Raw genomic sequence first — 15,995 nt, forward strand, 5'->3', positions numbered from 1 at the left:
GAGAAGCAAGCTGGGGTAAGGGGAAATAACGGGCTAAGGGCAGGAGAGTAAAATGTGGTCATAGGCATCCATCTCCAACAGTAGGATGAGAAAACCTGACCTCTCTGAGTTTCCACTGATCAGTCTTTGATTTCAAGTATGCTTTTGCCTCCTGATAATTATTTATACAGTCAACCTTTTCAAGTACAACTTGACCACACAAAGGTGAGCCACCCTCCCCACCCCCACAGTCTCTCACAGTTAAATACTCGTAAAGCGCGACTGTTCTGTTGTTAGGCACAGATCTCTCAACATCCAGAAGACTCACAATCCCTGCTCTTTTATCCAGAAAATAAGTTGCCTTTGTGCCTACGTCTCTGCCAGGGGTAACAGTAAGCCTTGGTGAATAGAAATTGAGATGGCAATATAGTCTCTGTGAGTGCTTGAGGATGTCCTCACCTGCACAAATATATCTATTTTTTATTTCACTGCCTTAAGCCTCTGGCTATGAAGTCTCATAAGATAGCTGAAAAGCTGGGGCTTAGAATAAAAACTAGTGTGTGAAATATAGGGATCTTTTCTACCTCTTGTTCCCCTCTTCTCATGGGGATAAATATTTCTAGATACTTCCTTGGCGTCACTACCTCCCGCTATGCTTGCATAGACCCTGTCCACCTGAAAAGGGAATCATCTGCAGATGACAGGGATACCTTGTTTTATTCATCAAGACTTTTGCCAGTTGTCTTAGTCAGGGTTTCTATTCCTGCACACAACACCATGACCAAGAAGCAAGTTGGGAAGGAAAGGGTTTACTCAGCTTTCACTTCCACATTGCTGTTCATCACCAAAGGAAGTCGGGACTGGACTGGACAGGGTAGGAACCTGGAGGCAGGAGCTGATGCAGAGGCCATGGAGGGGTGCTGCTTACTGGCTTGCTTCCCCTGGCTTGATCAGCTTGCCTTCTTGTAGAACCCAGGACCACCAGCCCAGGGATGGCACCACCCACAATGGGCTAGGCCCTCTCACCCTTGATCATTAATTGAGAAAATGTCTGACAGCTGGATCTCACGGAGGCATTTCCTCAAGGGAGGCTCCTTTCTCTGTGCTAACTCCAGCTTGTGTCAAGTTGACACACAAAACCAGCCAGCACACCAATGTTAAATTGGTGAATTTACCTCTATATAATATATACATGCTGTGCATAGAGTTACTCAAGAGATTAAAAAAACATGCATTTGGAGATGTAAGTTTTTTCACATCTGTTCATAATATATTTAAATTTATATTGAGTATTTTGTAGTCGCCTGTCTTTTTTAGAACTTAGAGTGCTTTCAGTAACCTAATCATACACTAACCCTCGTGTCTTTAAAGCATATGAATGTGTATGTGTACTGCCTTCCCCCAGACCTTCTAAATGCTTCTTTTCTCCTGAATGTAATTGATTGATTTTCACTGAAGTTTTTGCCTGCCTGCAATTTCAAGAGCTGTTTTGTAAAGATAGTGACTGTGAGACATGACAGTCCAGCTAAACAAATGTCGGCATGCTGATTCCCACCCGCAGGTCCCCTTGGTTATTTTTAAGCGAGAGAAGGAAGTGGCACGGAAGTTGGAGTTTGATGGGCTTTACATTACGGAGCAGCCATCGGAAGACGATATCAAAGGCCAGTGGGACAGACTGGTGATCAACACACAGTGAGTGAAGGATTATAAGAAGCATTTCTGGGCTCAGGGATTTCAAGATGTTTAAAGAAATTCTCTGCTAGTGTTTCTGAAGGTTTGTTAAAAGTTCAGCCCAAGCGAGTAATGGTTATGTATTCAGCCAAGAAAATCAAAAGACTAAGAACTCTGAGAAGCCTAATGGATGCTGTAGTTTCTGCCCCTCTGGTCTGACTCTCTTAATCAAACAGTGCTTGGAGGCTATTTCCACAGTGCTGATGGGACTACACAGCCATTACCCAGTGTTCAAGGGAGTGCGACACTAGGCTCATGCCCCACAGTGCAGCACAGTCTCATCCGAATGCAGAGGAAGCAGAAACTAGTCATCAAGGAAAGCGGTGTAGCATCTAAGGCAAACATTGAATCTGCAGTGCTAATGTGGCCGAACTTCAGAGGACATCACCCACCAGCCTCGCATGAACCTAGCAAATGTTACAGTGTGATGTCACTCACATATAAATCCATCCCAACTTATACCTTCTATAAAAACAAGTTATTGGCAATGTATTTTTGAGTGTTTATACTCCACAAGGATCAAATCTGCTGGGTTTATTTACTCTTTACTTTTTATCGCGCTGAGGATAACCCAAGGCCTCACCCATGCTCTGTAAATATTCTGCTGATTCTATGTCCCCAGCCCTGGAATTGCTGATTCTTAAGTTACCATTTCTAGTAGGCTCCAAGTTTTCCAGTGGGCAATAAGACTCTGACTTCATAGCAACACAGTGATAGGTCTCTAGTCTACTAGTTTACTCCTTTTTGGAGTGGGGGGACTTAAACCCAGGGCCTTGAGCATGCTAGACAAAGCACTCTAAGCCACCACCCAAGCCACAGTTCCTAAACATTCTAAGTTTAAAAATAAATGACAAGAATATATATATCACTCATAAACAAATGATAAATATAATATTATGCCTTGTAAATAAATGATTATATTAACATATCATTGCATATCCTTTTAATGTGATCTACCTATTTGTATGTTTATATGTTATTACTTAAAATGATATTTAGTATACTTAAATGATTTAGAAAAAAATATGAACAGAGTGGTTGACGATATAGAAAACGTATAACCAGAGTGGTTATGTGATTCGTTGTACTACTAGTAGGTTTCAGGATATCTGAATGGATATTATTTTCCATATTTTATTTATTTCAAATTATGTGTCATTCGTCATTTTAAAAAGTAATACTATTCTTACCTCTCTGCTTTTGTATCTTTTGAATCTTTTAGGTCATTTCCCAATAACTACTGGGATAAATTTGTTAAAAGAAAGGTAATATTTCTAAGAGGGAATGAATTCCCATGTTTTTTTTTCTTTTTTCTTTTTTTTAAGGGTGCTTCGGGCTCTATTGTGATGTGTTTTGGATGGAGAATGGGATGTGACGTGTGTTCCAATTGCTTGCTTGCTGTTGCTATTTCCAGGCAGCGAGAGAATCAAATAGGGACGTTCAAAAGAGCATCTGAGAAATCCATACTCTTTTGCCCCCAGATCGACAGCCCTTGCTTCCCTTGCCTGTCCTGCCTTAGGGAACAGTGACAAGAATCAGTAAGAATGTTGCCCCGTGTGGGCTGCAGGCCGTGGGCTTTGTCTGTTGGTTTGTTTGGTTTGTTTTCTGTCTTACAACTTTAAAGACCTTAAAAAAAAAATAAACCTGATTCTAATTGTACTGGAGTATGGCGGGGAGAACAGAGAGAACAGTGGTCTTGTTTCAGCCACAACCCTGACTGCTAAGCTCTGTCTGCTAAGTTTTGCCTTTGAGAGCCTCTGCTCAGAGGCTGGGCTATCCCTGCGCACCCTACCACACAGGTTCAAGGTGGCTCCACACGGGTTCAGTTAAAATACTGCATGCAAAAGTGTTTGTGTGCTGAGAGCTGCTGCTTGGGAATCCCTTTTTCTTTTCTTTTTTTCTTTCTTTTTTTTATTTTCTTGCTGATTCTTGGTCTCCCTCCCCCTCTCCCTCTCCCTTCCCCTTCCCTCTCCCCCCCCCCCTAATGCAGTTTTGAGAGAAGTTCTCAGACTATAACCGAAATTAACCTGGAACTCACCAGGCAGCCCAGGTTAGCTTCATTCACACTGTAGTCTCAGCTTCCTGAGAATGCTGGGATTGCAGGCACCCCCTCACCCTGATACCTCTTCCCCTACCATCCACCCCACCCCCACCCAGCCTCCTCCAGGCGCCTTGCTGATTCTTTGAGCTGCTCAGCTCACCCACTGTCTCCTGGTGAATGCCAGCTCCGTGTGTACTGGCACAGGTGCACCTGTCCTGGGAAGAGATATTTTGTGTCTTTATCAATTCTGGGCTGCTTCAACTCCTTGGTTGTCAAGGAAACGGAGTCTTACCACTTGATGCAGAGATGGCTCATACACCAAGAATTTAAATGTAACTGAAGTGTAATCAAGCACAGTGTGTGTGTGTGTGTGTGTGTGTGTGTGTGTGTGGTGTGTAGTGTGTGGTGTGTGTGGTGTGCTTGTGTGTGTGAGTGTGTGTGTGTGGTGTGTGTGTGTGGTGTGCATGTGTGTGGTGTGCATGTGTGTGGTGTGTATGTGTGTGGTGTGTGTATGTGTGTGGTGTGTGTGTGTATGGTGTTTGTGTGGTGTGTGTGTAGTGTGTATGTGTGTGTGTGTACGGTGTGTGTGTGGTGTGAGTGTGTGAGTGTGTGTGGTGTGTGTATTTGTGTGTGTGTGTGGTGTGTATTTGTGTGTGTGTGTATGTAGTGTTATGTGTGTGTGTGTGTGGTGTATATATGTGTGTGTGGTGTGTGGTATGTGTCTGTGTGTGTGTATGTAGTGTTATGTGTGTGTGTGTGTGGTATGTGTATGTGTGTATGTGTGGTGTGTGTCTGTGTGCGTGTGTGTGTATGTAGTGTTATGTGTGTGTGTGGTATGTGTATGTGTGTGTGTGGTGTGTGTCTGTGTGTGTGTATGTAGTGTAATGTGTGTATGTGTGTGGTGTGTGTCTGTGTGTGTGTGGTGTGTGTATGTGTGTGTGTGTGTGGTGTGTGTGTGGTGTGTGTATGTAGTGTGTATGTGTGTGTGTGGTGTGTGTACGGTGTGTGTGTAGTGTGAGTGTGTGAGTGTGTGTGGTGTGTGTATGTGTGTGTGTGGTGTGTGGTGTGTGTCTGTGTGTGTATGTAGTGTGTGTGTGTCTGTGTGTGTGTAGTGTGGTGTGTGGTGTGTGTCTGTGTGTGTGTATGTAGTGTTATGTGTGTGTGTCCATGGTGTGTGTATGTATGTGTGTGTGTGGTGTGTGTCTGTGTGTGTGTCCCTACTTGGTGGTGGAAAGAGTCTGGGATTGCTGATATCTTTGTACATTTTTGTTACCTTGTGAATCGTCAGTTTGAGTTTATTATACTAATACATAAATGCCTATCTAAATTAAACCAGAGTTTTCAACTATTCTAAAATAATTTTAAATGGGCAATTTGAATATCTTATATCTACGTAGTTTTTAGAATGGTATAAAAAGGGAGTTTCTAAAATATAAAACCAAAAATGTTTCCAGAAAAAAATAAAACCTTCTCCATTTACGGTAAATAACAGCAAGGCCAGGACTAGAGCGATGACACAGTTTAAGTGTTTGCTGTGTGACGTGAGGACCTGAGTTTGTAGCCCCAGCACTCACACGAACTGGCCCAGTGCGTGCTTGAAATCCAAGCGTCAGGCAGGGCATAGCTCTGAGCATCAGGAGGACTCACTGGCCCTTTAGCCTCACAGGAATGAGCTCCAGGTTCAGTGAGAGACCAGGCCGGAAAGGGAATAAAGAAACCATCTGACACTGATCTCTGGCCTTCACACACACCCTCAGATGTGCACGCACACACATGCACGCATGCACACACAAATAAGAAAGCAGGGAAGGGGAGAGAAGAGGAGCCCCTGGCTCCGGGCTCCTCCGCTGCAGTACCTGCTGTGTCCTCTAGGGTGAAGAGCGAGCCGGGGCATGCTCTGTAGAGACGGGGTGTCACACGCCCTCTTCAACCCTGAGAAAAAGTACACAGCAGATTGGCTTAGTCAGCCTGAAAGGCCTGTGCTCTTAGTTATGTAACCACCACTTGTCTTTAATGCTTTTTTTTTTTTTTTTACTTAACCTGTTTTGCGCATGTTGAGAGACCCCGTCCTTCCTGGGTTCCCTCTGTCTGCTCTTGTCTTTCCTTCTCCCCGTGTCCTCTTGCCTTCCCACTTGGTCTCCTGGGCACACTATCTTTTGCTTGCTTTCCTCCTGTCCCTCCTGCTATTAATGATCTACTCTGTTTTTCTTTCCTCAATCTCCCCATTCCTTCCATTTTGGCTGTTCCTTGGTACCATTACACATGGATTTAGGCCTGGGAGAAGCACATCACAGAGCTGGACATGCTGGGATTTATGCTGAGCTGAGAGCCATGTCCAAGTACCAGGCGCTCGCTTTCTCTCTCTGTCTGTCTCTGTCTCTCTGTCTCTGTCTCTGTCTCTGTCTCTGTCTCTCTCTCTCTCTCTCTCTCTCTCTCTCTCTCTGTGTGTGTGTGTGTATGTACATGTGTGTGTACATGTGTGTGTATATGTGTGTGTGTACGTGTGTGTGTGTGTTTGGGTACACGGGTGTGTGTGAGGATGTGTGTACATATGTGTGGATGGGTGTAGAAGCTAAGGTCAGCTTTGGCTACTGTTTCTCAGGAAAAGTTCATCCTGTTTGGAGACATGGACTTTCCCTTTGTCCTGAGACTCACCAGTTAAGCTCAGCTTGTTGGACAGCGAGTCTCATGGATCCCTTTTCTCTGCTTTCCCAGTGGTGGCGTTATACCCACCTTCTACTGCCCTCAGCTTTGTACATGGCTCTTCATCAACTGAGCTATCTCCTCAGTTTCTTAACCTGTACAATGGGATGACAACACTAATGCTCACCTGGTAACATCCTGCCAGACACCTGAGATAAGCAAGAAAGGTAGAGACCATGACAGTCACAAAAGTTCTGAAAAAATTCCTGGTAAAAGAACGCCCCTCTCCCCCCATCATCTCGTTCTCATACATCACCGCAGTCTTTCCTGTGCCTCCTGTACTAAAAGGGGCATCTCACTCTTCAGGGCTGAGTTAGTCCAAGTGCTGTAGATTTTCTTAGAACTTCAATAGCACGATCCCAGAAGATGGACTATAAACTAGAAGGCTGTTTTCCATGCCATCAAGCGAATGTACAACAACAACAACAAAAAAAATTACTCTGGCATACTTGAATAGGTGGCACTACTATTAAGGCCAATGACATACTTCTTCCTTGACCATAGGTAATGGATAAATATGGAGAGTTTTATGGGAGAGACAGAATCAGCGAGTTACTGGGCATGGATAAGGCTGCACTGGATTTCAGCGATGCAAGAGAGAAGAAGAAGCCCAAGAAGGACAGTTCCTTGTCTGCTGTGTGAGTGACACTTCTGCCCTACTCGGGATGGGGTCAAGGGACACATTTTGGACTAGCTCGTTGATTTCCCTTCCCTCCCTTAGGAGAGCACAAGTTCCAAGACAAAGTTGTCATTCATACTTCTGGGTTTCTATTACAGTGATGAACCACCATGACTGAAAAGCGAGTTAGGAAGGAAAGGGTTATTTGGCTTACACTTCCACAGCATAGCTCATCAATCAAAGGAAGTCAGGAGAGGAACCCAAAGAACATAGGAGCCTGGAGGCAGAAGGCAGAAGCTGCTGTAGAGGCCATGGAGGGGTGGTGCTCACTGGCTTCCTCCTCATGACTTACTCAGCCTGCTTTCTTATAGAACTCAGCACCACTGGCCCCAAGGATGGTATGACCAACCATGTACTGGGCTCTCCTACATCTCTGTCACCAAGAAAGTGCCCCACAGCCAGATCTTATAAAGGCATTTTCTCATTTGAGGTTCCCTCCTTTCAGATGACTGTAACTTGGGTCAAGTTGACATCGAACTAGCCAGGACCTGGGTATTTGAAGCTTTGGGATGGAGGGATATTTTCCTAATGTATTATTGTCATTGTTGTTGTTCATTTCTCTTTGAGACAGAGTCAGGTCATGTAGCCCAGGCTGACCTGAAATTCATTATATATTAGTTCAGGTAGACCTGGAACTGACTGATAGCTCCCTGGCCTCATCTTACCATCTTCCTGCTCTAGCCTCTAGAGTATTCCAGGTGTGGCTCCTATTATCAACATTTAAAGATTCCTTCCTAGATAGATAGATAGATAGATAGATAGATAGATAGATAGATGGATGGATGGATGGATGGATGGATGGATAGATAGATAGATAGATAGATAGATAGATAGATAGAGATAGAGAGACTATCAGTGTACCAGAACACCATGTTACTCTCTTATCTGAAATTTTACTTTAAAATGAAGTACTGTTTAAATGGCACTCTTGTGAAATAATGCCATTGACTAAGATAAATGAGTTGGATCAAGCTCCCTGGAGACTGCGGCAGTTTTTCCCCGCCCTCTGTCAGACACCTATGCCCACGATGTGGAGGGTCAGTGTATGCCTGTGCTCCTGCCTACTTGGCAGATGTGACCAGCTAGATATCTGCAAGCAAGTCCAGCATGCTTTCTTCACCTAGGTGACATTTTACTGTCTGGGCACTTTCTTGTTTTAGAGAAGAGCTATGGTTACTTTTTCTCAGGAAATTAGCTTTTCTTGGTTTTTGTGTTTGCTTGTTTGCACTGCAGCAACAGGTATCAAACCCAGGGCCTCATGTTTAACTTGTGAGGCAAGTGCTGCCCCGCTGAGCTATGTCCCTAGCCCAGCATGGCTGGTCTGAATATTTGTTTAGCTTTGGTGATGGCTAGAGACAAGGCCTAGCAGGTAAAGGTATTTACTGCCAACCCTGAGGACCTGAGTTCCATCCCCAGATTCCACAATGAGAGGAGAGAGTCTCCTATACAAGTTGTTCTCTAACTCACACGCAGATGGTACATGTTCTCTAACTCACACGCAGATGGTACATGTACTTGCACATATACACAGCATGCATATACACACACATAAGTATAACAAAATTTTAGTTGGCAAAACCTTTCATTGTCTTATATAATAAATATTTTCAAGACAGGCTGCTGGCAAAGAGCAAGAATAGTCTTATGTTGTTATCACTGTTAAATATGGATAATGAAATCTGAATGAAGATCCAGTAAGCAACATACAAGATCAGAAAAAAAAGAGTTCTGTGTTCTGTGTCTCAACTGAAACATTTAGCAGTTTAGCAGGATTCTGTGTGCTTGCCACCTTGATGTGTCCACCATAGTGGTTATTCACTTGCCTATAAACTTTTTATCATCGCAAGGCCCATTTGTCAACAGTTCGTCAATACTTACAGCATTTAACCATCCATGCAACTTGATAAGCGCACGTTTAAATAAGCGGTTCACCTCCTCCCCGTGGTAAGAAAGGCTGAGTGCTTCCATGTTTGTGGGATTTTGGAGAGTGGGTAGGACAGACAAGCTTATATCTTAGGATCTTCAAGCAACCTCTCACCCACCCACTACCCACCCTTCTCTGTCTCTGTCTCTGTCTCTTCTCTCTCTCTCTCTGCCTCTCTGTCTCTCTCTCTGTCTCTGTCTCTTCTCTCTCTCTCTCTCTCTCTCTCTCTCTGTCTCTCTCTGTCTCTCTCTGTCTCTCTCCTTCTCCCTCTCTCCCTCTCTCTCTATTTTATAGGATTTTCTTAGATCAAGGCCTGTTTCCAGGGGAGCCTGAGTCTTGATTAGCTGCCTCAATCAGCCTGGGCCACCCCTGGGCACGGGGGTCCACTCCACCCAGCATGGATACCGCCTGTTTAGAGACAAGTTTTGAGCACATCCAAAAAGAAACACTTATTAGTGACAGTAGCAGTGAGGCTGCCACCCAGGCGTGTGGTTGATAGGAAATAACCATAAAAGAAAAGCTTCAGGCTTCAAGAAACTACAATGTAAAATTCAGAACGTCCTGAATTCTGAAACCTTCATTTTGCTTTAGATCATTTCCTATGGAAAGTCAGGCTACTTTCATGCAGATTGTCAAGTCCCTCTCCTTTCTAAAGCCTTTCCTACTCAGGAAAAAATGTCAAAGCCTACTGATGGGCTGCTTATGGAAGGGCCCTGTGTTAATGAAACTCATTACAACACAAAGATAAAGTTTTGCATGGAGAAGGGGAAAAACTACAGCCTTGGTCTGTCAGCGCATGGGAACCTGAAGCCAGGGTAGCGGAACCTAAATGGTTAAGAAGAGAGTGGGCAGAAAAGCAACATCTGCCTCAGAAAAAGAAAGATATAAGACCAAGAAATCCTTCTAGGAAAAACAAAACAGAGAAAGAAGAGAACAAGAACAGACTCTTACCCCATCTGCTTTATGTAGCAAACTGCTGGTTCTCACACCTCAAATTTCAGATTGGCCTCTTTAAAGACAATAATTTTAAAAGATAAGTCATTAGACAGAAATCTTAAGTGTAGAGAGGCCCCTTTGAGAACCACCCCTGTCACAGCAGACTGTGTCTGCTCATCTCCCAGCTAAACCTGGAGCTGGGGCTTTACATCTAAGGTTGACAAAGTTATGTCTAACCCCAAATTGGTGCCAAATTCTGGGGGAAAAAATAATGCCTTTTATAACATGCACTTCTAACATTTCAAAGCTCTCGTGAGTGTTCAAAGCTAAAGTTTACCAGGGAGATGGCTCCCGAGTTAAAACACTCCCAAGTACAAGTATGAGGACCTGAGTTCGGATCTCAAGCACTCACCAAGAGCCAGGCATGGACGAGCATATTTGTAAAGTTCTCAAGTTTCAAAGCTCACATTTATTCACTTGACACAGATTGGCTGAGAGACATGTAGCTTGTGGGGAGGTGCCTGGGGATGAGCAGGGCACAAATCAGTGGTGGAGGCCCCAGGCAGGTGCAGCATTAGCAGCAGCTAAGAGTCAGACAGGCTGGAAGTGATTGTAGAAGGAGGGTCTAGAGTCCCTTAGGAAGCAGGGCAAGGCTAAATCCTGTCTGAAGGGAAATGGAGAGAGTTGGCAGGTGACTGCAAAGGAGGCAAAGGAGGTCAGGACTGCAGCTCAGTGGGAGAGCATTCACAGAGCCAGTGTAAGGTCCTGGGAATGAGCCCCAGCACTGCAAAGAGAAATCAAGAAAAGAAGGAGCAGTGCTCTTGTTTCTAAATGTTAGCTGTAAAAAAGATATATGTGTGTATGAGGTTTTCATTTGAATCAGAAACCCTTCTACTGAAATGCAATGAAGAGTGGACACAGAGCTCAGGAGACAGCTCCCTGGTATAAGCACTCAAGGTACAAGCAAGGACCAGGGTTCGAATCTCAGGCACCCACCTAGAGTCAAGCATAGATGAGCATATCTGTAATCACACACACACACACACACACACACACACACACACACACACACACACACAGACACACACACTACACACTACACACTACACACATATACAAGACACCACACACACAGACACATACACATACACCCCGTACACACACCCCATATATATATATATACACAAACACCACACACATATACACATACACATACACCCCATATATACGCACTACACACATATACACACACATACACCCCATAAACACATATACACTACATACATATACACATACATACACCCCATACATACACACTACACACATATACACATACACCCCATACATATACACTAAACACATATACAACACAACACATACACCCATACTACACATATACACCACACATGCATACACATACACCCATATATACACACCACACATACATGGCACACACATCACACACATACACACCACACACACATACACCCCATACACACATATCACACACACATATACACACACACATGCACTCCATACACACACACCACACACACGTATACACACACTACACACACATACACACACATATACCCTATACACACACTACACATATGCACATACACCACATATACATACACATACACACCATACACGCACATACATACATACATACCATATACATACCATATACACACATACACACATATTAAATTCATAAATATATAAATAAATGCTGATGATAGTTTTAAATTACCGAAGAAGAGATGGTACCATTTTGTTTCCTTTCCCATGATTCTTTTAGAGGTCACCACACGTCAACCATTACCAAAAGTTGTCTCTGTGCCTCACTGTTTAATTTTCACACTGTCTATCCTTGCTCATAATAGGAGCAGGCCCACAAGCATACATCTTCTTTTAATGTGAATGTCCACACTCTCTTCTGTCATTCCAGATTGAACTCTATTGACGTGAAGTACCAGATGTGGAAACTTGGAGTCGTGTTCACAGACAATGTAAGCCTCCTTCACTCTCATTGCCCGAGACTGTAGAGCTCTTGCAGATAGAGGGAGGTTATGTCAAGAAGTTACACAGATAACAGTGTAGATAATAATCATGGTTTCTGAAAAGAGACCCAAGCACAGACATTGTTACCACCCTATCTTACACATTAATATAAGAAAAACCTACCAGTTTATATGGATTTCCACTTACGTTTCAGTGGGACCATAGACTTCAGAGGATTTGTAGGCATTTATAACACACCTAAATAAAAATAGAAAAAATGGTTTTACTAGGAAGAGGATGCATGGGAGGAGGATGTAAAAACTAGTCATGGAGAGTTTGAAGAGGCAGTTGGAGAAACAAGGTATTTCTGGGATTGCCATAATAAAATATATGACCTTATATATATATTAGAAACTAATACATTTTAAAAAATAGTTGTGCTTGCTTTTCCCCAAAATTGAGTACATTAAACCATTATATTCCTTTTCTTGATTTTTTTTTCATCAAAACCCGTTAGACAGTAAACATATGGCCTGGGTATATATGTCAATGTGATTGAATATAGTCAACCATTACCAAAAGTTGTCTCTGTGCCTCACTGTTTAATTTTCACACTGGCTCTTACAGTGAATGTTTCATTTTCCTAGTCTTTAAGTCTGTGACAGCAAGCCAGCTCTCTTCCCTCCATCCCCACCCTTCTACCCAACCATCCAAGGTACTCCTGATAGCTTCAAAACTCATTTCATAAGTTCCACTCAGAGCTGTCAACTGTTAGTATAATACCACTTTGCAACTACTTTCTCATCCAATGGTGGAAAATTTCTCAGTGAGCAGAAGCCACCCAACTCCTGCTTCCATAGCCATCTCACACTCAGATAGTAAGCCTGCCCTGACTGGGGCACACTGGGGGAGGGGAGGCTTTCTCCAAACCACAGTCCTTGCATAACCCTTTTTTGCCCAATTGAGTCAGACTTTCATATTTTCATTTCTGTGTAATTTACTGCCATCCGAGAAGTTGGGTGTGAGTTAATCCTGAAGGCATCCTGGAGGAGTTCCTTTAAACATCTTTAAGAGACCTGTTAGGCTGTCAGTCCCCTGCAGCTTTATGGCTTCTGTTTGGCCAGTCACTTCTCTCATGTTGTCTGGTCTTCAGTGGTTTGGTTGGTCTCTGAAAGCAACAAGGGTGATCAGATGAAAGATGGGATTCCCAGAGGCCTTTCTTATCATGCAAAAAGAGTAACTTTTAGTACAAAAATGCTCAAAGTACCTACGCTAGGCATTGATTGCCCTTTCTCCACGTGTCACTGAAGGTTAGCGGGTCAATGAGCATCACGCCATGATTAGCTTATCAGCCATCTACAACGCTTTCCTCTTGTGTTTCCCATGTGTATCCTTTCCCCTCAGCCTTTGCGTCTCTTGCTAGCCAGTGAGATGATGTCTTCTTACTGTCCTATGGCAAGTGTGTCGCTTCTAAACCCTTCCTGCTACATCCTGTGTCCTTTTCAAATGCTGTTTTTCTTTTCCTAGCTCCAGTCCCCTGTTGCCCACGAAATCTTGCATGACCCAACTCTCCTTTTTCTTCCTCTAAGATTAGAGTCAGAACAACAGTACTAATCCTCTCCTATGAGTTACTGTCACAAGACACAACATCTGCAGGAGAAACTTGCTCCCAAGAGTTAAAGCAACCATTGGGCTTCTACCCTGCATCTTCACTGCCCCTACCAAATATGGACACTTACACAGTAACGAAAACAAATAATTTACATTAATTATAATTCAGGCCAATGGAGAGAGGGCTCAGCAGCAGTTGAGGGTACCCGCAGAAGACCTGGGTTTAGTTCCCAGCACTCACAGTGTCTCTAACTCCAGTTCCAGAGTAGTTCCCTCTTCTGGCCTCTAAGGTCATTGTATTGCACACACACACACACACACACACACACACACACACACACACACACGTATATGTGTGCCTGTACAAATAATTAAAAAGTAATTTCTTTAATTATGATTTAGAAGACTTTCCCAAACAGCACCAAGTATGTAGTTAAGGTCACAACAGTGACGTCAACGAGTACTTTAATTGCTCTTGGGATTTACTTTAGTTCATGCAATGTGCAGTGGTACCATAATAAAACTGCTCAGGAACTATTCTACAATTGATTCTAACTAATAGGTCTTAACAATCCCAACGTGTAGATAAATGAAGACCAGAGGAAAAGAGATAAGGAAGGAGTCAGTGTTGGTGGTTTTGTGGGGTGACTATAGACATGACCTGCCAAACAGAGGCAGTCTTTCTTGTCCCTGAATGGCATTCGGTAGCATTTTCTCTCATCATGGATCATCAGGATCTGATGGATGGTGGGGTCACAGGGCAGCCTCCATAGCCAAGAATTATCTGGTGCAAAATAGCAAGCACCAAGCTGAAGCCGAGACCCTGCAGTCAGGATGTAGGATGATCCTTTCTATTATTTGTGAAAGGATGAATTAGAAGAGTTGGTGTAAAGGAAAAGTTACCCTGAGCCTTTCATAATAAACTAAATAAAGGTAAAATGTGCAAAGAGCGAATCCAGCTAATTCGAACTGAAGAATTACAGTCTAGGCAGAGGGGGGGGAGTGCAGGGGTTTGTACAGAACTAGGTGGTGGTGGCAGCTCTTGCTGGTTTTTGTGTACTCTGCTGTCTGACATGACTTCCCCCATTTGCTCCTAACAGTCCTTCCTCTACCTAGCCTGGTATATGACCATGTCTGTTCTTGGACACTACAACAACTTTTTTTTTGCTGCCCACCTCCTTGACATCGCGATGGGCTTCAAGACCTTGAGAACTATCCTGTCCTCAGTTACCCATAATGGCAAACAGGTAAAAGGTCATATTTCCCTTAGGGAAACTAAAAATGGCAAGATATAAGTCTGAAAAAATAAATCCAGCCCTTATGTGACAGTATGTGGCTTTAAAGATTGTCATGGCTGGATAGTCTATGTCTTCTCTTACAAACTATGATCAGTAAATCCAAGGACCCTATTACTCAGGTTTAGGGATTGTCTTGATGGTTTAGCTAGATGATCTTGGGTAAGTGAATATTTGCCACTATCAAATCCTTTTTCTGGTAAAGTACAATTAATAACAACACCTTATCAGATTTTGTGAAAGTTGAGAACAACTCCAGCCAGCTCAGGACCATCTACATTGAGCACTACACTGAGGATGTTAGTTCTTGTCTTGCTTATGACACGATGCTTGCTCCACCTGATACTATGCTGTGCCAAAAACTGTTGCGGAGTCCAGATGCTTTACTTACACTGACAAGAAGGTGTTGAAGTTTTAGTGATTTTTAATTTAATAAGGCATCTTCATGATTTTTAAAATTGAACTACGTCTAAATGATATTTTATAGTTGACAAGGGCAGGCTGACACAGGGGACAGCTGGTCTGGGTCCAGACATCCCACTGACATTCTGATGGCTCTCAGCTGCTCATACTGGCCCTCTGTTACTGTGTCTGTGCAGACGTATGCATTTACTCATTTATCAGCTGCTCCGCGTGTCCAATTGGTGGTAACAATTCTGTGCTAATTATCTGGAGCCACAGCCCGTCTAGTCCAGTCTATTTAATTAATCAGTGCCCCTTCGACCTGTAATCACAGGTACTTCTACTATCATTAGCACAATCCCTTGTTTTCTAAAGTCCAGCAAGAAGCTCCTACGCATGCTGCCCCAGGGCCTGAATAAAGCTGTGATGCTCATGGCAACTCAGAGGACAGAGACAGAATCCCTGTGTGCTCTGCTCCTTTGCCAGTCGGTGGATTCTGACAGAGCTCCTAGCACGGGTAACAGAGAACTGGCACAGTGAGTAGGAACACTTCCTGCTTTTGCAGAGGATCCTGGTTCAGTCCCCAGCACCCGTGTTGGATAGCTTACAACTGACTAACTCCGTTCCATGGGACCCCACACTCTTTTCTGGCTACTTCAGGCACTGCACCAGCTGGTGTCACATACA

At 43.6% G+C, this 15,995-nt stretch overlaps 1 protein-coding gene across 17 annotated transcripts in view; it reads left to right on the forward strand.

The window, feature by feature from the left end:
* Ryr2 (ryanodine receptor 2) overlaps positions 1-15,995 on the forward strand; it is a 585,615-nt gene that overhangs the window by 556,276 nt on the left and 13,344 nt on the right. For all 17 annotated transcript variants that reach the window (NM_032078.3, NM_001191043.3, XM_063276749.1 and 14 more), the window contains 5 exons: positions 1,541-1,671; positions 2,933-2,975; positions 6,959-7,092; positions 11,948-12,008; positions 14,712-14,858. In NM_032078.3, coding sequence (NP_114467.2) covers positions 1,541-1,671; positions 2,933-2,975; positions 6,959-7,092; positions 11,948-12,008; positions 14,712-14,858 — 516 coding nt within the window. The remainder of the gene's footprint in view (positions 1-1,540; positions 1,672-2,932; positions 2,976-6,958; positions 7,093-11,947; positions 12,009-14,711; positions 14,859-15,995) is intronic.

This window comes from Rattus norvegicus, chromosome 17, assembly GCF_036323735.1.
Source record: "Rattus norvegicus strain BN/NHsdMcwi chromosome 17, GRCr8, whole genome shotgun sequence".
NCBI lineage: Eukaryota > Metazoa > Chordata > Mammalia > Rodentia > Muridae > Rattus > Rattus norvegicus.